General features: G+C 40.3%; 1 protein-coding gene across 10 annotated transcripts; it reads left to right on the top strand.

The window, feature by feature from the left end:
* Nucleotides 1–1269: 1269 nt before the first annotated feature.
* CUNH5orf24 (chromosome unknown C5orf24 homolog) lies at nt 1270–22569 on the top strand. Of its 10 annotated transcripts, none has more exons than XM_089529848.1 (3): nt 1270–1530; nt 15662–15720; nt 17990–22568. In XM_089529848.1, exon 3 carries the CDS (start codon nt 17993–17995, stop codon nt 18557–18559), a length of 567 nt encoding a protein of 188 aa, XP_089385974.1. In that variant the 5' UTR covers nt 1270–1530; nt 15662–15720; nt 17990–17992; the 3' UTR covers nt 18560–22568. The 10 variants fall into 10 exon arrangements, with proteins under 10 accessions (XP_089385974.1, XP_089385992.1, XP_089386047.1 ...); XM_089529866.1 differs by having other exon boundaries at nt 15623–15720; XM_089529885.1 differs by lacking the exon at nt 1270–1530 and adding an exon at nt 2055–2732.
* Nucleotides 22570–22874: the final 305 nt, after the last annotated feature.

Genomic DNA, 22874 nt, shown 5'->3' with positions numbered 1-22874 from the left:
TGTAATGGGCTCTACATAGGATTGCCTTTGAAAAGTGTTCGGAAAATTCAGCTGATTCAAAGAGCTGCTGCCAGGCTGTTAACAGGGGCAGATACAATGACCCTGTTGAAACAGCTTCATTGGCTGCCAGTTTGTTTCCAGGCACAATTCAAGGTGCTGGTTATTATCTATAAAGCTCTACACAGCTCAGGTCCAGACTATTTGGCAGACCATTTCTCCTGGTATGAACCGGCCCGGACTCTGAGATCCTCTGGAGAAGCCCTCTCTCCATCCCAACTCCATCAGAAACACGGTTGGTGGGGACGTGAGAGAGGGCCTTCTCGGTGGCTGCCCCTAGACTCTGGAACTCCCTCCCAGGAAGATCAGAATGGCCCCCTCCTTCATGGCCTTCCGCCGGCAGGTGAAGACCTACCTACCTGTTCACAAAGGCACTTAAGGGATTGCTATAAGGACAGGCTGGGATGCTGGACTAGTTTAATCATTCTTTTTAATGTACGTTATTTATTTATTTATTTTAAAAATGTTTTTAATTGTACTGTTTGATTATTTGTTTGTTTGTTTTTTAATGCTGTGAAGCTGCTGAGTCCCAGTCCTGGGAAAAGAGCGGGATACAAATAAATAAATAAATAAAGCATTGTTTTTGTTATTTGTGCTTTTTCCATAGTCATAGGGGTCTTCTGCCCCTCACCCTAGCAAATATGGGGGGGCAAGTGTGTATATATATACATATACATATGTATGTGTGTGTATAAAATGAAGTTGAGGTGTTTGCTTTATATAAAATATTAAATTATATATATATATAGTTTAATATGACATATATTATTAAATAATTATATTAAATAAAATATTAAATATTAAAATAAAACATAAAAATAAAATTATATTATATACCATTTTTATTTAATATAATATTCTATCTTAATACTTTAATTGTCCTTGTATTTCTATTGTGACCCAGGGGGAAAGGGGCCTCCACAAGAGGAACCCTCCTCCTCCTCCTCCTCCTCCTCCTCAGCTGCCCAAGGGCCGTTGCTTTCCCTTCCTCCTCCGTCTCCTCGGAACTAGAGGCTCAGGCCCCGCCCACCGCGCACGCGCCTCCTTCCAGGAAAACCAAGCCTCCTCCTCCTCCTCCTCCTGGGGGCGCGCTCCCGCTCGCTCCCGCGGCGCTGAGCAGGAGCGCGCACGCCGCCTCCGCCTCCGCCGCCGCCTCCGCCGCCGCGAGGGCTGCCTGCCTTCCTGCCTTCCTCTTGATAGACGCTGCTTCCTCCTCCCTCCTTCCCTCCCTCCCTCCTTCCCTGTTTGTTGCCCCTCTTCCCTGTCTGGTTCCATCTCTCTGGGCCTTCCTCCTCGGTCCTCCGGGAAGAAGGAAGGAAGGAAGGGAGGAAAGGAAGGAAGGAAGGAAGAAGGAAGGAAGGAAGGAAGGAGGCCTCGGGGAGGGGCCCCAGCGCCCCGCCAGGCGTCGCCCGACCCTCGCCCAGCTCTCCGGCCCCGCTCCCGCCTCCCTCCCTCCCCGCAAGCACCCCGCAGGTAGGAGCCGCCCCACGCCCTCCCTCCCTCCCTCGGCAAGATGGAGCCTCTCCCGCTGCCCCCTCCCTCCCTCCCTCCCCCCCCAGGGCCCTGGAGGCAGAGGCAGAGCCAGGAGGGCCAAGGGCCGCAGGAGGAGGAGGAGGAGGAGGAGTTGCTCCTTCAGGCGCAGCCGGCCCAAGGAGAGTGTCTGGGGCCTCTGTGGGGAGCCAGGAGCAGGGCCCTTTCCCTTCCTTGGGCTCCAGAGAGGGGGGCCCCTTTTCTTCCCTTCCCCCTGGCCTTTCCTCGGGCAACAGAGAGAGCCTTTTCTTTCTTGGGGGAGAACTGGGACCCCCTTTGCTTTACTGACGCAGACATGGGACCCCGTTTTTGCCCTGGGCTCCAGAGGGACCCCTTTCTTTCCTCAGCTGGAAGTAGGACCCTCTTTCTTTCCAGGGATTGAAGTGGGGCCTCATTTCCTTTCTTCAGGAAGAAGTGGGGATCCCTTTTCTTTCCTTGTTTACAAGAGGGGCCCCTTTTCTTTCTTGGGGTGGAAATGGGACCCTCCTTTCTTTACTGAGCCAGAGGTGGGATGCTTCATCTTTCTTGGGGCCGGAGTGGGACCCCTTCTCTCTCCTTAGGTCCATCAGGGGAACAGGAGGGGCCCCTTTTCATTCTTCTTCCTTTGAGGGGAAGGGCAGGACTGAAAGGAGATTGTCCTTTAATATCTTCCCTTTCCCCAGGATGCAAAAGGGACCCTTCCCAGCCCTTAATTCCTCCTTTCTTGGCTGCTAAAGGTGACTTGACAACATTGAAACTACTTTTTTCCTTCCCCTTCCCCCCTGGAAGAGTAGATTTGGAAAGGCAAGCGGCTGCTGCCCTCCCCAAACCGTCCCTCATTTGAGCCTTTGCAGAAAATTGGGATCAGGATCGTCCCCTCAGAATAAACAGAAGGCGTGTGGAAGGAGAGTGGGGTGGAAACCGCCCGCCCTCCTCCTCCTCCTCCTCCTCCTCCTCTTCCTGGCCGTCCTGCTGGGTATGAACAAAAGGGAATGGAGGGAGCGAGCGCCTTGGAGGCTAACATAACCATCCGAGTGTCTTCAGTCAGGAGAGGCAGGTTGGATGTAGGCCGGACAGCTTCGAAAACTGATCTGGGATGGTGGCCAAGCTCATATCCCCCTCCCGCACCTTTGTGCCCCTCAATCTATTGAATTTCCCCAGTGCTGGTAATGAGTCACCCTCCTAATATACACACATCCATTAAATAGGCCCTTTTCGTGGCTCAGGAGGAAGGCCAAGGCGCCAGTGCTCTTGGCCAGGCCCTGGTGGATGGGAGGAGGGATGAACTGGGTAAGCGGCTGTCACTTTTGTCCTCCTTGTGACTGCTGTGGCCAGGCAGTAGCCGGGTGAGCGACACATTTTGCACCTCATGAACATTGCCTCCAAGGAATTTTTGTTCCATCTTGTGAAGTATTGTTCGCTCTCTCTCTGTCTCATATTTTCTCCAATTACTACGTATGTAACGGAAATGTTCAATTAACCCATATTTTTCTGTAGAATTGAAAGATATGGCTGTGTTAGTCTGTAAAATCAGTATGTAGAGAGATCTTGTAGCCCCTTATTAGTCTCAAATGTGCTGCAAGATCTCTCTATGTACCATACTTTATGTGCGTGTGCCTTCATGTCACTTGTCAACTTCTAGTGACCCCTATGGATCTCATAAGGTTTTCTTGGGCAAAGAATAGTCAGAGGTGGTTTTGTCAGTTCCTTCCCCTGAAATATAGGCTACAGCTCCTGGTATTCATTGACAGTCTCCCATCTGAGTACTAACTGGAAATGATCCTGCTTAGCTTCCAAATCAGGTGGAATCTGGTGCGAATACTGGCCAGGTTTTTTCCCCATAGAAAGACCGTTTGAATTGCTTGGTATCTAACAGTAATATAGCAAGTGGGGGGCATGAAAATAACTGCCAGAACACTTGGCAAAGAAGAAACACCAGAAGAAAATGAACTGTATTATTCTTCCTATATTATTTTATACATATATGTAAAACTAACACATATTTATAATGTATAGGTAATATGAAGAGATTGTTGATTGCTAAATACTAGGTATTATTTTGATAAATGCAACCTACATTTAATAAGACCTGCTGAGTACATCTACCAAATATACTCAACTATACGTCGATCTCATGTATAAGTCGAGGTCAGATTTTGGGGCCAAAATAGTGATTTTACCCATGGATAAGTCAAGGGTAAAACTTAGGAGTGTAAAACAAAGAATGTAAAGCAGTGATTGGCAGATCTTCCAGATGTTTTGGACTTCAGCTTCCAGAATTTCTGACTGTTGGCCAAGCTGGCTGGGGGTTCTGGGAGTTGAGGTCCAAAATACCAGGAGGACCAAAGTTTGGGAATCACTGCTCTGAAGGATGAAAAACAATGCCAAAGAAACTTATAAGATCCAGCAGGCATAACTGTTTGTGCTCATCCTAAAGACTGGATGGATAAGAAAATATATGGAAGGGAGGGAGCTGTCAGAGCTTCCAGGACAGATTACACTCTTGCTTTTCACCAGGAAAAGTTATTTTCATGCCACCCACTTGCTATATTTAACTCTTTTTTTGTAAGAGTTAAATACAGTACCTGCTTTGACCCGCAGATAAGTCGACTCAGGGTTTTGGGGTCAATTTTTTGACTAAAATTTCTAGACTTACACATGAGCATATACAGTAGTTTGAATTAATACTGCTGTGTAGGAGTAGTGTATACACAGTTCAGTTGATTACAGCTATGCTTGCAAAAATATATATGTACATTTACGAGTAAATCTCATAGGATTCTGTGAGGCCTAGACTGCATCTACACTGCAGAATTAATGCAGTTGGACACCGCTTTAACTGCCATGGCTCAACACTGCAGTTTTGGGATTTGTAATTTTGGGAGATATTTGCCTTCTCTGTCAGAGTTTTGGGGCCACAACAAAGTACAGCGCGCCCGCGCCATACGCGGGTGCGCCATACATGGCCTTGAGCATACGCACTCAAGCCGCGGGGCGCACGCAGGGCGGAAGGGGTGGCGCTTCCCATTGAATTGAATGGGCGCGCGCGTCCCATTGAATTGAATGGGCGTGCGCGCCCATTGCGCCCCGCGCTGCCGCGCACGAGCCCCATTGTTTCCAATGGGGCTCGAGCATAGGTGGAATTTGCCTTACGCGGCGGGATACGGAACGGATCCCCCGCGTAAGGCGAGGACGGACTGTACAAATCCCATTATTTCATAGGATGGCACAGTGAAGGTTAAAGCCATGTTCAATTGCATTAATTCTACAGTGTGACAGCAGCAACCTCAATTCTAAGTAAGTCCTTAAGAAGGAAATTTGCACTAGTAATCTGTTCAGTACATCTACCTGCTGTGTTAATTTGGACTCTGAATAAACAGAGAGTGGGGTCTTCAGCTTATTTCTATATAGAGACAGGTAAGAATATACTGCATTTTTATATGTGAATTTCAGTACAGTACAGTACAGTTTTTGGCATCCTCTAAAATTTTGCTTTTCCCATTTTGCATTAGATTAGTTACTTCAATGGAGTTATCCATGTGATCTATGAGGGACCCTCTGGAAGCTGTTTTTATCTCCACCATAACAGTGCAATATGCAAACTTCAGTTTCAGTTCCTTTATTTAATGATAAAAGCCAAAAACTGCAGCAGCTTTTTTTGAGTTCATCAGTGGAGAAAGGCAGTATATAACCGGTGGACTATTAAAAGAACATTTGTTCTGCTCTTTGCCAGAAAAATGCAAAATACACAAGGGTTACATAGAAATTTACTGAAATAAGTTGAAAGACAACAGACTGTAAAGCTATGCCTTGTTTAAATACCTCTATCAATTGTATGAATATTAGTTGATAGAGTAAATTTGCATGTGCATAAAAGTAAGAGTTCTAAAGCAATAAGCATCTTTTCAGTAGCTCATACTGGAGGTGATCTCCCTTCACTTCCAGAAACACTGCTTTGGAAGGCTGAGAAACCTTTTGGAGCAAGATTAAAGGCAGGAGAGTCAGCTAAAAGTGGTGATGATGAATCTGAGTATTGTTTCCTCATCCTTTCCTCCAGTATGGAAGCTTTGATGCATCCTGGTGCCTTGTGCAAATGAGAAGAGCCCTTCCATTTTTGAAGTGATTGATCTAGAACACATTTTTAAATGAGACACACAATTTAGTAGCAGGCATTATCTTAAAAGAGCCATTCCTTCTTATTAGAATGAGGAAATGCCTGTTTAAATGCTTGCTGTCTTCTAAAAGTATTTTTATAGGTAGTCAGAATATTTTGATTAAAAATGTGCTGCTAATTGGAAAACATTTTTAGTAAATTAATACTGCAGTCCTGTTGGTCTACTCGGACATAAATAAGCCCCATTGAATTCAATGGGATTTGTTTCGGTGTAAAATTAGACTGAAAATGATCACCAGTTAACAGACATTAATCCTCGTTTGCATTAGCCTCCCAGTCTGAGGCCGGCCATCAGCACAGAACAATACATGTGCAAATCACTCCTGCATTCCCAGGCTCACACAGTATATATACACCCAACTTTTTCCAGGCAAAGCATTCTCTGAAGATGCCAGCCACAGATGCTGGCGAAATGTCAGGAAGAAACCTTTCTGGAACATAGCCACATAGCCCAAAAAAACCACAAAAAACTATGGATGCTGGCCATGAAAGCCTTCAACTTCACATTGAAAATTCTAGCTTTATCATATCTGGTTTACTGCTATTCCTTGCAGGTTTCAAATAGTAATATAAAGTTGTACAATTTTATTATTAGTGAGGTATTTAAAAGAACAACTTGAATACCTTTCCTATTAATGGCCTACATAGCTCTTCTGTCTTTCTCTTTTCTTCCCACAGCAGTTAATATAGTTATAGAGTAATAAAATAACATGCTGTGAAATCTTGCTGCGTCCATCCACAAATGGCATTTCCCCCTCTGCAGTCCCTGGCATTTTATTTATTTATTTATTTATTTTGTGGCAAAGTGATTCTCCAGAGCAAATTTGGGTTGGTAGTGTTAGGAAGAATAATGAAAGAGAATGGAAGTCAGTATGCACAATGTTAGATATATCTTATGTTCTGGATATTGGAAGATACTGGCTAAAGATACTGGAAGCATGATACACTTGACAGTGGCACAGATACCTTGCGTGGAGGTTGCACATAACATATATAATATACATTCATATAAAACTCCAAACTGTTTACAGTAACATGTAACGAATATGCATGTGTCTGCATTTCATGTGTATGCATGGCAAGAAGCATTGATGTCACATTTGTTGGGGGTATTATTTAGCATTTGTGACATCCTGCAGCATCCTGTTGTTACTTCAGGTTAGCAAACTCTCCTGAAGTAGAGTTAGGCATGTTTTAGTCCATCGATATCAGTGGCCTTAATCATGTGTAACTACATTGGATTTAGGTTGTTGTCTTAATGTGAAGACTTAGAGCATTGTTTGATGTTACTGATGCTATTGGTCTGAGTTATTAGAAACTAAACCTGCTTTAACATTTGGATAGCTTTATGATGTGGTCAGGGATTCTAAAATCCTGTTTGTTTGAAGAATCCTTTTTGTCACTTGCATATTCCTACACAAAGTCATAGCTGTGTTAGTCTGGAAAATCAGTATTCAAAGGGATCTTGCAGCACCTTTGAGATTAATTGAAAGATAGAAGTTTGTAGGATCAGCTTTCCTAGATGAGCCTACTTCCTCAAAGGCATTGGGAGTGCTATCAGTTTCTATCTTTCAGCTAGTCTCAAAGGTGTTGCAAGATCCCTTTGCATACTGATATTCTTGCGCAGAGTCACTAGACGTCCTGCACAGAGACACTGCTATTCCAAAGTAAAGTGGCAATAAATCACACAATATACAGTGGGACTTAATTTTGATTAAACATGCATAGAATTGTATGATTAGTCTACATTGATATGAGCTCTCATTATGTATATAATACAGTCACCATTAAGGCTGCAGTCCTGAGGCTGTTTATAAGTTATGGATAACCATTTATAGCAAGCAAACAATGTGGTGTGTGCACTGATTTACTGATTAATCAAACCAATAGCTTTTCACACGGATACTTTGCTAATATAGTAGTAACAGAGAGAAAGTTTATTTGCTGCCATTGTGGTAGCATTTTTTTTAAAAAAAAAAGGATTGCGCTTACCAGAAATGGTTGGCTTTGATAGAAATCAAGGTCCACTTACATTCTTCTACCTTCTTGCTTGATCTTTGGCAGCTGTCTTGTAAATTTGGAGAGCCAATGATGAAGCAAAAGCAAGAGGACATATCTGGCCACTGTATTTGTGGTCCTGGACAGAGATGGAACAGATTTTAGTCTGCGTAATCCATCCAAAGATCAAGCAAGAAGGCAGAAGAATGTAACTGGATCTTGATAGGGATGGACCTTTGGTTGGGATGCATTTTTTGGGGGGAGGGATATTAGAAAAATGATTGAGAAACATAATTTTTTAATGTTGGGAAACTGAGAAGGAGTATCCTGTACTGCTATGAATCTTTGCAATTTGAAAATTATTCTGCACAAAATTCACACATAGGAGTTTTGCTCAGGAAATAGCTGAAGATGGATTATTCTAACTGGTTTGCTACTTGAAAAAAACATAGGAATTGAAGTATTTGTGCTTTTAGTTGGTTGATAGCTATATCATATCTCTAGTAACTGGATCACCACTTCCCAGGATAATATAAAACATTAAAGATTGCATCAAATGATGACTCCCCCTCCTTTGATCATAGGACTTTATTGATGGCTCCATCCCTCAGTGGAACATGGACAGACATAATTTTTGCAGATTTTTCTGTTTCATTCTCATGTGCGCACATGCCCCTGCTCCAGAGACCATTTGGAACAGGATGGGAGATGGTGAAGGGACTGCACTGAGGAGGGAGAATAGCTGGAAATTGTTTCCTTATTCTATTGATGGAAGCTTTTGCTTGAAAAGAGAGGCTTCCATCATGAGAGAGTTCAGCCTTACTTTGAAGGCTACTCTGCCTAGAAGATTTCTTAAACAGAGCATTTGTTAGTGCTACGGTAAAATTCCCAGTCTTTTTTCCTCTTTGGCATGTTCTACATTAAACAAGTCATGCCAGACTAATCTGATCTCTTTTTATTTTTGATAAAATTACCAGATTGGTATCTGAAGGGAATGCAATAGACATAGCATATCTTTATTTCAGTGAGGCCTTTGACAAGGTCCCCCATGATATTCTTGCAAACAAGCTAGTAAAATGTGGGCTGGACAATACAATTGTTAGGTAGATTTGTAATTGATTGAGTAGCGGAACCCAAAGGTTGCTCAACAATGGCTCCTTTTCATCTTGGAGAGAAGTGACTAGTGGGGTGCCATAGGGTTCTGTCCTGGGCCCAGTGCTATTCAACATCTTTATCAATGACATGGATAAAAGAATAGAGGGCATGCTTATGAAATTTGAAGATGACACCAAATTAGGAGGACAGCTAATACCCCAGAGGACAGGATGAAAATTCAAAATGACCTAAATAGATTAGAAAGCTGGGCCAAAGCTAACAAAATGAATTTTAACACGGAGAAATGTAAGGTACTGCATTTAGGGCAGAAAAATGAAATGCATAGATATACAGTAGGATGGGGGATACCTGGCTTAACAAGACTACATGTATAAGGGATCTAGGAGTCCTAGTAGGCCATAAATTGAACATGAATAAACAATGTGATGTGGCAGCTAAAAAGGCCAATATGATTCTAGGCTGCATCAATAGAAGTATAGTGTCTAGATCAAGAGAAGTAATAGTGCCACTCTATTCTGCTTTGGTTAGGCCTCACCTGAGTTACTATGTGATGAAGTCTCCTTTGGGGTTTTTTAAACAGAGGCTGGATGGCCATTTGTTGGGGATGCTTTGATTGTTAGTTCCTGCATGGCAGGGGGTAAGATTGGCTGGCCCTTTCAACTCTTATGATTCTAAATCAAATGCTAAAACCATTAAATGAATGTTATGCTTTGGAAAAAAGTTAACTCTTTTAGCAGGAAATATTGGATGTGAACCAATATGGCATCATCTTCCTAGCTACAAGTCGGCTTTCATAGAATAATGTTCTAATAAATATTTTTGTGAGCCACAATGCTACAGACAAAGGAGTTTCTTTTTGCAAGGTCTTTTAATGCCTGCCCACTCCATCTCTATCCTCCTGGTCCTCTATTTAGCTGGAAGGTTTTTTAACAGCAACAACACTGAGAGCATGATACAGGAGGCTGGACAAACAAACTTTTGGTATCAGATGGCAGCGATTTGTCTGCAGTAATCAGTGCAATAAAGCTTGAGCTGGGAAAGAAGAGAATTCTGCTCTAACCAGTCCTGTAGCTGTGCGCACTTGCCTACAACAGGCAAAGTAACAACCATCTGCCTCCAGAATACTTAACTGCGCATTTGTGAACAGCAAAACAGAAAGAAAAGGAGAAATCAGCCTGCATCTCCAAGTACTCCCTAGCAGCATTTAAAAAAAACATAGACCTGTATGTTTGGCATCCAAAACTGAAATATACATATTTTTTTTAAAACGAAGCTGAAGAAAGCAAAAGTCATCCCTGGGTGCATTTTGAAAGAAGCTTTCAGATGGTTTCAACAGGATTGGGGGGAAAAAAACCCACACACCCAAAAGCCTGCTTTTTTGTTTAAACTTTTTTTTAATATTGACTCCTGCAATATTAACACTGTGACACAAATAATTTATGTATTAGAAAGCTTGATCAACCATGTTTTAATGCCTTCTCACAATAACACTCCAAGGTTATTAGTCTTTGATACAATTGACATCTTTCAATAAAACTTTTGGAATTATATTTAATTATAGGAGAGATCAGTGCTTAATATCAATCTTGTCTTCCATTCACTCTGCTATCCCGAGGAGGCTGGAGTGCAAACCAAAACACCTACAGAACCTTTCTCTGCTCCTGTGCAATGCTAGGTCGATGAAAAATAAAACCCATGTTATTTATGATCTTCTTGTGGATGAAAAAGCCAACCTGGCATGCTTTACAGAGAACTGCCTAGAAGAGGATAGTACTATGACCAGGCCCTACGAGCTGGGTACTCTGTCAGTGAGCAGGTGAGGGGAAGTGGGTGGGGGGGTGGGTGGAGTGGCCATAGTCCATAGAGACAATCTTACACTGACCAGGATACCTGTCTGGAATGTATTTACCTGAGCCTGAAGACGATGGATAGTCTGGGGATTCTGTTAGTATATCGACCAACCCATTGTCTAACAGACTCCCTAGCTGAGCTGACCCAACTGGTCTTGGAGTTGGTGTTGGAGTCGGCCAGGCTTTTAGTTCTGAGTAACTTCAACATTCCACTCGAGACCAGTTTAGAAAATCTGACATGTGCAGCTCGGTAGTTCATCCATGACAAACATGGACCTATCCCAATTAGTCTCTGGCCTTACACATTGTGCAGGACATATCCTTGATGTGGTCTTTAGTACCGAGCAGGTATAGCCATTGGTGGAGGTAATTAATGCCACCGCATTGTCATGGATGGACCATTTCTTGGTCAGGGTTGGACCTAAAGCCAATATCCACCCTATTAGAATGGTCTACCCTCAGAGGCTGATGGATCTTGAGGGATTACAGAAAACTTTGGAGGGTACTATGGTTGGTATTGCCAGTGATCCTGTTGACACCCTGGCTAATACCTGGAATTATAATCTTACTAGGGCAATCAACATGATTGCTCCCAAGTGTCCTTTCCGACCTGCTCCTAACCACAATCAATGGTGTACCGAAGACCTTAGGAAAATAAAGTGGGAAGGACAACGACTAGAGCACTACTGGCAAGAAACCTGACACTTGTCTGACAATTTCTCGATTCCTACGGAGAGGCAGTACGTGCAGCGAAGAAGATTTTCTTCTCTGCACACATTGCATCTGCAAATTCTCATCCAGCAGAGCTGTTCAGGGTGGTGAGGGACCTGATGCAGGTAACCGCCCCCCAGAGCTCATTATTAGAACCGACTACAGCTCACTGACACTTTTAGTGATTATTTCGCAGATAAAATCTCTCAGATAAGAGCTGGTTTGGACACCAGTACTACTGCAGAAGCTGTGAGTGAGGTGTCCAGTGACTCTGTGAATAAGTTTAAACTGGATCAGTTTGAATCTGTGAGTATGAGGATGTTGACAAACTACTTGGAATTGTGAAGAAGACAACTTGCTCTCTTGACCCTTGCCTTTCATGGCTGGTCATCCAAGGAGGGGATGCTTTGAGAACTCATCTGAAATATATTATAAATGCATCCCTTAGGAAGGGCTATTTTCCATCTTGTTTAAAAGAAGCAGTGGTATGGCCACGTCTGAAAAAGCCCTCCCTAGATCCCTTGTTTAAGAGTATAGATCAGTCTCCCATCTTCCATTACTAAGCAAGGTGATTGAGAGGGCTGTTGCTGTTTAACTTCAAGCGGTCTTAGATGAAACTGATTATCTGGACCCATTTCAAAGTGGCTTCAGGGCAAGATATGGAGTTGAGACTGTCTTGGTCGCCTTAGTAGATAATCTTCGCTTGAGCATCAACAGGGAAAGTGTGACCTTGCTGTTGCTCTTGGATCTCTAAGTGGCTTTTGATACCATTGACCATGGTATCTTTCTGGAACACCTGAGGGGGTTGGGTATTGGAGGCACTGTGTTAGAGTAGTTCTGGTCCTATCTCTTGGGCAGATTCCAGATGGTGATGCTTGGGGACAGTTGCTCGTCTAAAAGAGAGCTTAAATTCGGCGTCCCTCAGGGCTCCATCCTGTCCCCAATGCTGTTTAACATATACATGAAACCACTGGGAGAGGTCATCCGGAGGCATGGTGCAGGGTGTTATCCGTACGCTGATGACACTCAGTTATATCTCTCCATACCCTGGACTGCAGTGTCAACTGAAGAAGGCATCTCCCCTCTGAATGAATGTCTTAAGGCAGTAATGGGTTAGATGAGGGAAAACAGATTGAAATTGAATCCAGATAAGACGGAGGTGCTCGTTGTTGGGGGCCCAAATCCGGCATTGGAGGTTTGTCAACCGGTCCTAGATGGGGTCACACTTCCCCTAACGGACTGTGTTTGTAGTTTCAGGTACTCCTGGATCCATCACTCCAGATGTCAGTTCAGATAGATGCGACGGCCAGGAGTGCCTGTTATTAGCTTCGGCTGATACGCCAACTACGCCCTTTTCTGGAATCTGAGGAACTAAAAATTATCATGCACGCACTGATAACCTCACAACCTGACATCTCCAATGCACTCTACATAGGCTACCCTTGCACCTAGTCCGGAAACTTCAACTAATTCAAAATATGGCAGCCAGGGTGGTGACTGGGAGATCTAGAGGTGACCATATTACACCGATAATAAAATCCCTTCACTAGTTGCCTATTAATTTCCGGGCACAGTATAAGGTATTGTTTATAACCTTTAAAACCCTTCATGGCTTGGGTCCAGCCTACCTATGGCATTGCCTTCTTTCATAAATCCGCCCCACAAATTGAAGTTCTCTAATAAAAATCTACTGTAATCAGCTAAGACTAGGCTGGCTGCAATTATGCAGAGGACCTTCTCGTCTGCTGCTCCCAAGCTATGGAATGGCTTGCCGTAGGAGATTCAATGTATCACTAGTCTGGATTGATTCAAAAAGGCAGTCAAGACATCTCTTCCAGCAGGCCTTTCCAGAGTAAGATAAGTACCCTAACAATCTGTGACTGATTGTTGATGAATGCCTAGTTGCCTCTGCTCTGGTTATTGTTAATTATTATTAATTATTTGATTATTAAAAGTTGCTTTGATAATTGATAATTTAATTGTATTTTATTATTACAGATGGGAGGGGTAGGGTTATAATGTTATTATATGATATTGTATTTTATTGGGTTTATTTTAATGTAAGCCGCTTCGATCGTTCAGAGGAGCGAGATATAAATAATAATAATAACAACAATAATTATTATTATATTGTCAGGTTGGTAGGCTATATATAGGAGTATAGGACTACACTGGTATAGGAATAAATCAACAAAAGAAGTAGCAAAATGCAGTTCAGATGTTATGGCCAGTTGCTTAAATAATAATTGTTCTTTAAAAGTGCTTTTATAAAGCAAGCTGTTTTAGTTGAACTTACCGTACATTAATTGACGGATTTTTTTTCTGAATAGTATTTCTTGCACTGTAAAATAAACTGCTTAAAAAGAAGCAACTGAAACTGGATGAATAATCAATTTTAAAAAAACCAGATTTTATCCCGGAGGGAAGTGACCAGTGGGGTGCCACAGGGTTCTGTCCTGGGCCCAGTGCTATTCAACATCTTTATCAGTTACTTGGATGACAGAATTGGGGGCATAACTATCAGATTTGCAGATGACACCAAATTAGGAGGATTAGCTGGGCCAAAGCTAACAAAATGAAATTCAACACGGAGAAATGTAAGGTACTGCACTTAGGGCGGAAAAATGAAATGCATAGATATAGGATAGGGGACATCTGGCTGAACGAGACTACGTGTGAAAGGGATCTAGGAGTCCTAGTAGACCACAAGTTGAACATGAATCAGCACTGCGATGAGGCAGCTAAAAATGTCAATGCAATTTTAGGCTGCATCAATAGAAGTATAGTGTCTAGATCAGTGGTTCTCAACTTGTGGGTCACAAACCCTTTGGAAGTTGAATGACCCTTTCACAGGGGTCGCCTAAGACCATCGGAAAACACATAGTTCTGATGGTCTTAGGAACCGAGGCACCGCAATTTTATGGTTGGGGGTCACTACAACATGAGGAACTGTATTAAAGTGTCACGGCATTAGGAAGGTTGTGAACTACTTGTCTAGATCAATGGAAGTAATAGTGCCACTGTATTCTGCTTTGGTTGGGGCCCACCTGGAGTACTGTGTCAAATTCTTGTCACCACAGTTCAAAAAGGATATTGATAAGCTGGAGCACGTCCAAAGGAAGACGAGTAAAACGGTGAAAGGTCTGGAAACCATGTCCTATGAAGAATGACTTAGGCAACTGGTATGTTTAGCCTGGAGAAGAGAAGGTGAAGAGGTGATATGATAGCCCTGTTTTAACTATTTGAAGGGATGTCATATTGAAGATGAATCACGCTTGTTTTCTGCTGCTCCAGAGAACAGGACTCGGAACAATGGATGCAAGCTACAGGAAAAGGGATTCCAGCTAAACATTAGGAGGAACTTCCTGATAGTAAGGGCTGTTAGACAGTGGAACACACTCCCTCAGAGAGTGGTGGAGTCTGCTTCTTTGGAGGTCTTTAAACAGAGGCTGGATGGCCATTTGTTGGGTATGCTTTGATTGAGAGTTCCTACATGGCAGGGGATTGGACTGGATGGCCCTTGGGCTCTCTTCCAAGTCTAGAGCTGGGTTTTTTTTTCCTTTGAAAAAAAGTCATTTGAGTTACACCAGTGGTTCCCAACTTTTTCTGTGCGCCATACCCTAGGAAGTGTTTGGTTAATGTTCACACCCCTACAGAACTAATATCACATCAAAGACGAAGAAGTCTTAATTCATAATTTTTAAACTGCAAATTGAACCACATACAATTCTGAGTGAGCAAACTGAACAAGTTTTTAACTCAGTGCATAAATGCCAATCTGAAAATTAAGTAGTTAGATTCTAATTTATTCAGGAAAAAATGTAAAGTATGGTGAACAATAAAATTCTCTCCCTTTGATTAAATAAATAATAAGATTACTATTTATGCAACACAACCGCCTACTACCACTTCTGAAAGCACACTGGGAACTGAGTAATGCCTTGTGACTCAAGAGCAAAAGCCACCCTTTGTCGCATCCCCTGAAATTCCATCTTGCCTCCCCTGGGGGTGCAGACATCCCAAGTTGGGAACCCCTGGTTTTAACCAGCCAATTCAAGAAGATTCAGAATGCTATTGTTTACTTATGCAGGACTAATATGATGGTGGTGATTTCATTTTACATGTATGTATTGTTAATTTTGAATGAAGAGTTTGCTGAAACATGTTCAATTGCTCTTGTTTTGTTTTGTTTTGTTTTGTGGTGTAGGAACCTATCCCTACTCTTTCCATATTATTTCTACCTCAGGTACCGAAGTTGCTGTTAAAGAAGTAAAGCCCAGGAACACAACTCCTTTGTTAACTTAGGTATACCTGTATATTATTACTAACCTTACCCTAGTGGGAAAATAATTTCCTTGAAATTTCTGTATAGGTTTATCAATACACTTCTTTGTTATACAATTTGAAAAAAAATATTTTATTGAGGTTGCAGTTTGGTGAGCTCTGCTTAAGATGAGTTATGTTTGCTTTAGTATGCAGATGACATCTGACTTTATGACTCCTTTCTACAAGAAACCAAAGAAGTCCTGAACCGGTGCCTGTCCTCATTAATGAATTGTGTGAGGGCAGACAATTTGAAACTTAATCCAGAGAAGACACATGTGGTCCTGGTCAGTTAAAAAACAGATCTGGGAATAGGGATCTAGCCTGTGCAGGATGGGGTTACCCTCCCTCTGAAAGACACAGGTCTATATCTTTGGTTTGCTCCAGGAGTCAATCCTGAGCCTGGAAGCTCAGGTTTCATTAGTGGACAGGAGTGCATTCACACAGTTAAGGCTTGTGCTCCAGCTGTGCCTGAGGTGTCACATCTGGCCATGGTGACACATGCCTTAGTTACATCCTGGTTGGATTACTGTAGCATACTTTGTGTGGGGCTGCATTTGAAGAGTGTTCCAAAGCTTTAGCTGGCCCAAAGAGCTGTAGCCAAATTATTAACTGGGGCTGGCTATAGGAAGCATATAATTCCCTTGTTGCAACATCTCCACTGGCTGCCAATCTGTTTCTGGGCACAATTCAAAGTGTTGGTTTTGACTAATAATGATGATGATGATGATGATGATGATGATGATGTATTTCTATTTCCCGCCTCTCCCTGCGGATTGAGGCGGGATTACAGCAGTCTGCAAATTTCAACAATAAAAACATATTTCAACAATGTTAAATACATAGCATAAAAATATATATACATTACTATCAATACATTACAGCTGGTCGACTCTTCGTAAAAAACATACAATACTGACAGAGGTGAGAATTTTACATCAGGTTTGGTGGATAGGCTCGCTGGAAGAGATCCGTCTTCAGTGCCTTCTTGAAAGCATCCAAGGTGGTAATGAGACAGATCTCTTCCGGCAAATCATTCCACAACTTGGGGGCCACGGCGGAAAATGCTCTGTGGGAAATGGTCACTAGGCTGGTATTTACATAGTCTATAAAAGCCCTGTGCAGCTCAGATCCACATTATTTGAAGGACTGTATTTTCCCTGTATTCATGTTTTGAGATCTCCTGGAGGTGCTCTTCTTTCTTTCCACCACCTTCACAGATGGGAACATGGGAGATGGCTGTTTCATTTGCTCCCTCAGTCTCTGGAACTCTCTTCTCAGAGAGATTGGATTGGCAGCCATCCTCTACTGTCTATTTGCAGACAGATGAAGATCTTTTTTTCCATTAGGCCTTTGAGGACTGATTGTACAAAGCCCATCCTGCTTAAACGTGCGGTGGTGTTGCACAGAGAGGCAGGATAAAAGTAAATTTTATTATTATTATTAAACAGTATGCTGAATTTCTATGTGTTTTTTTGTTGTGCTGGTTTTTAAAAATGGTTTATGTTTTTATCTGGTTTTAATTTTTTGATAGTTTATGGTGCGGATAGGTATATTGTTTAGTTTATGATTTTAAAAATGGCAATATTTTAATTGTGTTTATTGTTATCATTGTAATTATCGTTATACTTTAGCTAATTTTGTTTGATTGTTTGTGAGCTGTCTTGGGTCCCACAATGGGGGAAAGATGGCATATAAGTGCAATAAACAAATAATTGTTTAATCACTTTTTAACTTTTATATTTTGAGAATTTTTAACTTTGTTTATCTTTTTATCTGTTGCAAGTTGCCTTGAGTCCCAAACTGGGGAAAAGGCAGGATGGGGATGATGGTGGTGGTGGTGATTGTGTTACAGTAATTCACACATGGGTTATTTCCACTTACTCCTTAAAAGTATTTAAGTATTTATTATTTTCGAAACTTATATTCATTTAGAAACCTTCAATTAATTGCACATTTTGAAAGTATGAATTATTTTAGTGCTGATACTATAAAGGTTTTTGTACTACCTCAGGGATAAATGCAAAACTATACAATTACCAGTCATCCAGATGGTAGATGTACACTGATAGTGTACATTTGGAATGACCTTTGCTTCTAAGGGCTTCTTTTATAGAGACTGGTTTATGTTCTGAGCCAATTTTTCTAATTTTAATGGACATTTATAGTCTTAAGTCAAACAAGTGCTTTGCTGTTGAAAGTTTTCTTCATTTTATATAGCTGTCTCAATTTTTACATTTATTTTTGATAGAAAATGATGCATCCTGTTGCAAGCGGTAACTCCCCTTTCTGTGGGACTGGAAAGAGTTCGTGTCTTAATGATGACAGCGGGACACCGGCTGATCAGTTTGATTTATATTCTACACAACAGACTAAGTATAGTCACACGGTCAGCCACAAGCCAATTCCATGCCAGAGACAAGATCCATTAAATGAGCCACATTTGCAGACCACAAGTGGCAGGAGTATAGAGACGAAAGATGAACTAAAGAAGAAGAAAAACCTCAACAGGTCTGGTAAACGTGGAAGGCCTTCGGGGACCACAAAATCGGCGGGATACAGAACGAGCACAGGTAGACCGCTGGGGACCACCAAAGCAGCTGGATTTAAGACAAGTCCAGGTAGACCCTTGGGTACAACTAAAGCTGCAGGATACAAAGTCAGCCCAGGGAGACCTCCAGGTAGCATTAAAGCTTTATCACGGCATGCCAATCTAAGTTATACTTATAGCAGTGCAGCTTTTCCTTACTCTGTGGTGCATAACAGAGGTGTGCATGCTGCTGGTGAAACAAGTAGTAAAATCAAGCAACCCACTGAGTGAAAAAAAGAGGAATTAGATGACATTTCCTCAGTGGCGTTTTTTCACTTCTTTTGTAACATTTCCATAACTTTCTTTTTTCCATTTTATTTTTTTAAGATGTCATATCATAATCATGTATGTTTCTTATGTTTACAAGTGGACTCCTCAGTGATGCCCTTGTTGGTTTCCAGAAAATAATTACTAATATTCTAAATGACAAAATTGTCCATTTTAGTTAAGTGGTTAACAACTGAAATAGAGGAATTCTGTCTCCTAGGTTATTTAAAGTCACAATAAAGAGTTGGTCAAAAATATATCAAAGTAGATGAACAGAAATGAATCATTTATTACTGTGTTACTAATAATGGCTCTGTAAATTTTGCTATGTATTTTTCTTTTCTTTTTTCCTTTTCCTTGTTTAAATAGAGAGTAGAAACTAAATTTTCCACAGTTGCTGGAACTTAACACGGACCTCAGATATTTGTAGATATTTCAAAATTTCAAAAATATATTTTTAAAAAAGTTGTCATTCCAGGCAGTCATTGTGTTGAAGTGCTATCAGTTTCAAGTAACTCAGTTTTTTTAAAATCATATATAGCACCTGGTACATATTTTGAAGTGCTATTTTGCCATTAAAGTTTGGCAGTTCTCCTGAATATACTAACTATTGGACACTGACATACACCTAAGACTACACATACCAAATTACAAATAATTAAATGTCTGAAATGTTTCACAAATAAATTCTGATAAGTGCTATCAAATATGCATATAATGTATAGGCATACTGACGATTGTGACTGAGATTATGCACATTTTTGTGCTTTTAACCTCAGCTGATTTAAGTGACATTGGGCATACACATATGTATATTATGTCCAAAATCTGTCCATAAATATATCAGTTTCAAGTGACTTTACAGTATCTGCGTAGATGGCAGCAGTTTTTAAAAAATATTTGTTGTGGCTTAAATTTATACCTTTCAGATAGTGGATTTTGTCATTTTTAATAATATAGTTAGTAGAAGTCTTATTATTTATCGCGCATACTGTAGCTAAGAGAGCATATATCTACCAAAGGAAGACATTTCATGGTTCATAATTGGAAATGAAACAGTTGATGCACAAGCAAGTTGTAATTTGATGTGTTTATAGACCCCAGATATATAACAAACTATAGGAATACATCTATGCATGGAGGTGCAGAACTATAAATACATTTTCTGACATTTTGTGCACCTAAAATAAATGTTCTACATTGAGTTGGGTATGTGTTGTTATTTTAAAATGTTTGTGTGAGAAAGAAATACAATGTATAATACACACATTACATTGTAATTGAAGAAAACTCTCATTATTGAGTATATTCCAAATATTTCTTTAGAATTAAAGCTATTCAGAAACTAAGTTTACATATAGTTATAGATAAAAAATAAAATAAAATTTTATCTTCAAATACAAATGAGAGAGAGACTATAGATGCATAATTACAAATTCATGGGACCAGAAATCTTTCAGGTTAATTAGAGAGGTTAAAATTAACAGTATTGTTTTTTTCTTTGTAAGATAAAAATGTTGTGGCCTGCTGACATTTTGATGACAACTCTGATTTCAGTAATGACAACTTAAGAAATGGATGTCATTTCATGCCTTTTTTATCAGGAAAAAAGCAGCAAGCCTTCAGGTGTTCCAGTGATGCCTAACTCATAATGAGCTGGACTTTATCCTGTATTTTATAATAGGTGTTGAATTGTTTTGGGGGGACTTTGTATGCACTGGCAACCATGAACCTCAACAGTACTGGAAGGCTCTTTACTCTTGTAAACTAATGGCAGCTAAACTGCTAGTAAAATCAAGTTGTTTTTTGCTGAAGCTATGAAGTTCATTATATATATTTCCTCAAGAAACTTTGGAAGTATGACAGTTATTAATTTTTCCCACAGTGGTGCAACTTTTGACACACACAGTTCTAATGTGAGCTAATTAACCCTCAGGACATACATTGTGTTGGCTCTTTGTTACACGATATTTTTCTTTCCAACCAAAAGGCTGCTTCAGAGTCTTTCTGAACTGTCTTGGAAAGCAGCTGAATGTAAAAACTACAAGAATGGCACACATTTATGGCAAGGAGCAAACTGCATGTCACCAGTGTACCTCTGAGTAACTACTCCTTACCTCCTCCTTTCTCATGCTGTTCTTCTTTTACTTCTGACATGTGCATCTACTCAGAGATGCTGTGCAGCATTTGGAAGTTAACATTAAATGCATTGTTGCTCTAATGTAATGGATTATGTATTCAAGTATGCTAAGAAAATAATGAAATTATGTAAGCAATTTATGCTCATTTATAATGCTTATTTTATCAGATGGAAAACACCCATTAAAAAGACTAATGTTGTCAGTTGTGAAAAACAAACACTTTCCCATTTCTCTCAAGGGCAGTTTAACACCCTGGATTTTGTTATTGAGGCCAGAAGAACACTGTTGGGCATTTCCTGATTCCAGTTCATTTTATCTTCTATTGTGGTTTACAAGTGCCATGCTGTTGGGGGTGGGGGAGGAGGGAAAAGAAATCAAGGACCTGGGATGTTTGAATGGTATATTCAAATATTTTTGCTACTCCTGTATATAGTCAGAATACATTGTGCTATTCTTTTTTTGTAACACTGTCTCTTGTCATGACAAACACTGAAACAGCATGTTAGGTCTTATACTTTGATATTATTGAGCAGTGGGAGGAGGAATGTCCTTTCTCCTTGTAGTATTAATACATGATTTGTAAAGCAAAATGATAATTTTATATTATATACTTCACCTCTGCTCTGCTCTTCATAAACTAGGATTGTTGATGTGTATTGGCACGGTTCAGAAAATCTACATGTCAGACTTGTGGTTTGCTTTACTTTGATTAAATATAGCTTTTTTATTTCATCTTTTGATAAAGCATTTAGCATAAGCATTAATACTGAAGCCTCTACATTAAACACCTACAGAAATTATGAATCACTTTCTAATGAAATTTACGTAAACTTATCAAACCAGATAACTTCTAACTATTATTTTTGAAGTCTTGCACTGGATACTTTCATAATCTTGACACAGCCATTGGTAAAAGTTTAATCACAAAAGGGACTAACTAGTTTGAAAATAGCACTTTTTAAAAAGACTGGCAGTTTCTTTCAATGAACCTAGATTCTTTCTTGTATTGCAGTTTTCTTAATATTAAATGTCACTAGTCAGGATACATCCAGCATTGTTTTGCAGTGGATCAATTTTATTATATTTCAGATTTCTTTTAGTCTTTAACAAACCCAAACAAAGCAAAGTGAGTTATATGGGATGAAAAATTCCCTGATCTACAGTGCAGAAGGCAGTTAATATCAGAACATTATTATTTTACATTTTGAAGGGCTTTGAAAGGCAGAGTGGTAGAAATAACTTTAGTCCTACTGTATTTCATAAGTTGTCATTCTCCTTTTCATTCCTGTATGTACAGTAAAGTATAATGCAACTTACTGAATACAAAACAGTTACTTGCAGTCAAAGCTTTTGATTTCTGCCTGTACTCACATACTTTTTATTATAAATATATTTAACATAGTTCAAACATCATTATACACATCAGAAAACACTAAAGCAGCATTTCCTTTTAATTTGTTTCCAAATAGGTATCTCATTTAGAATCTGCAGTGTATAAATCAGTTTCCTCTTGAAAGTTAGTAACATTATTAAATTTTAAGAAATTTATCCTTAAATGGGTCACATCCATATTTTATTCTTCCACAATTTGTGTTTCCCATGAAATGGGTTATTTTTGGTGGAAACAATTGCTCATTAAATATCAACACCTTGTCTTCTGCTGTAAAAAGTCTGATTAGATACTGTATATGTTAAATCCATGAACTTCAGCTACTCGTGTGCAATTGTCTGTATGGGAATGGAGTAGTGTTCATGATCTGTATTTACGTCATCATATGGATGTATATTTATTAATAAAGCAATTGCTCTAAACACCAAGTACTTTATCATGTTTTATATTCTTATATGATTGTTGGATTCCAAGTAACATTTTGCATGAGAGAAGAGAAACAATTGCCTGTTCTTTTACCAGTTAAATGATGTAGATACTAATTTCCTGTTTTCCTGATTTTACTATCTATAAAAAGTTTTTAAAAATATATTTAATTTATTTTCTCTGGTTTATCCCCCATCTGACGGATATACAATAGTATTACTCTTTTCCAGCCACAGCCACCACCAAAATCCTTTCCAACACTGCTATTCTTCTACTCCTGTATCATGTGTGACCTCTTAAAGCAGACTGAAAGTGACCACCA

The sequence above is a fragment of the Sceloporus occidentalis genome, unplaced genomic scaffold, assembly GCF_023333645.1.
Source record: "Sceloporus occidentalis isolate IW3139 unplaced genomic scaffold, rSceOcc1.0.p SCAF_1, whole genome shotgun sequence".
Taxonomy (NCBI): Eukaryota; Metazoa; Chordata; class Lepidosauria; order Squamata; family Phrynosomatidae; genus Sceloporus; species Sceloporus occidentalis.
Note: the sequence above shows the minus strand (reverse complement) of the source record. Positions and strands in the feature narration are given on the sequence as shown.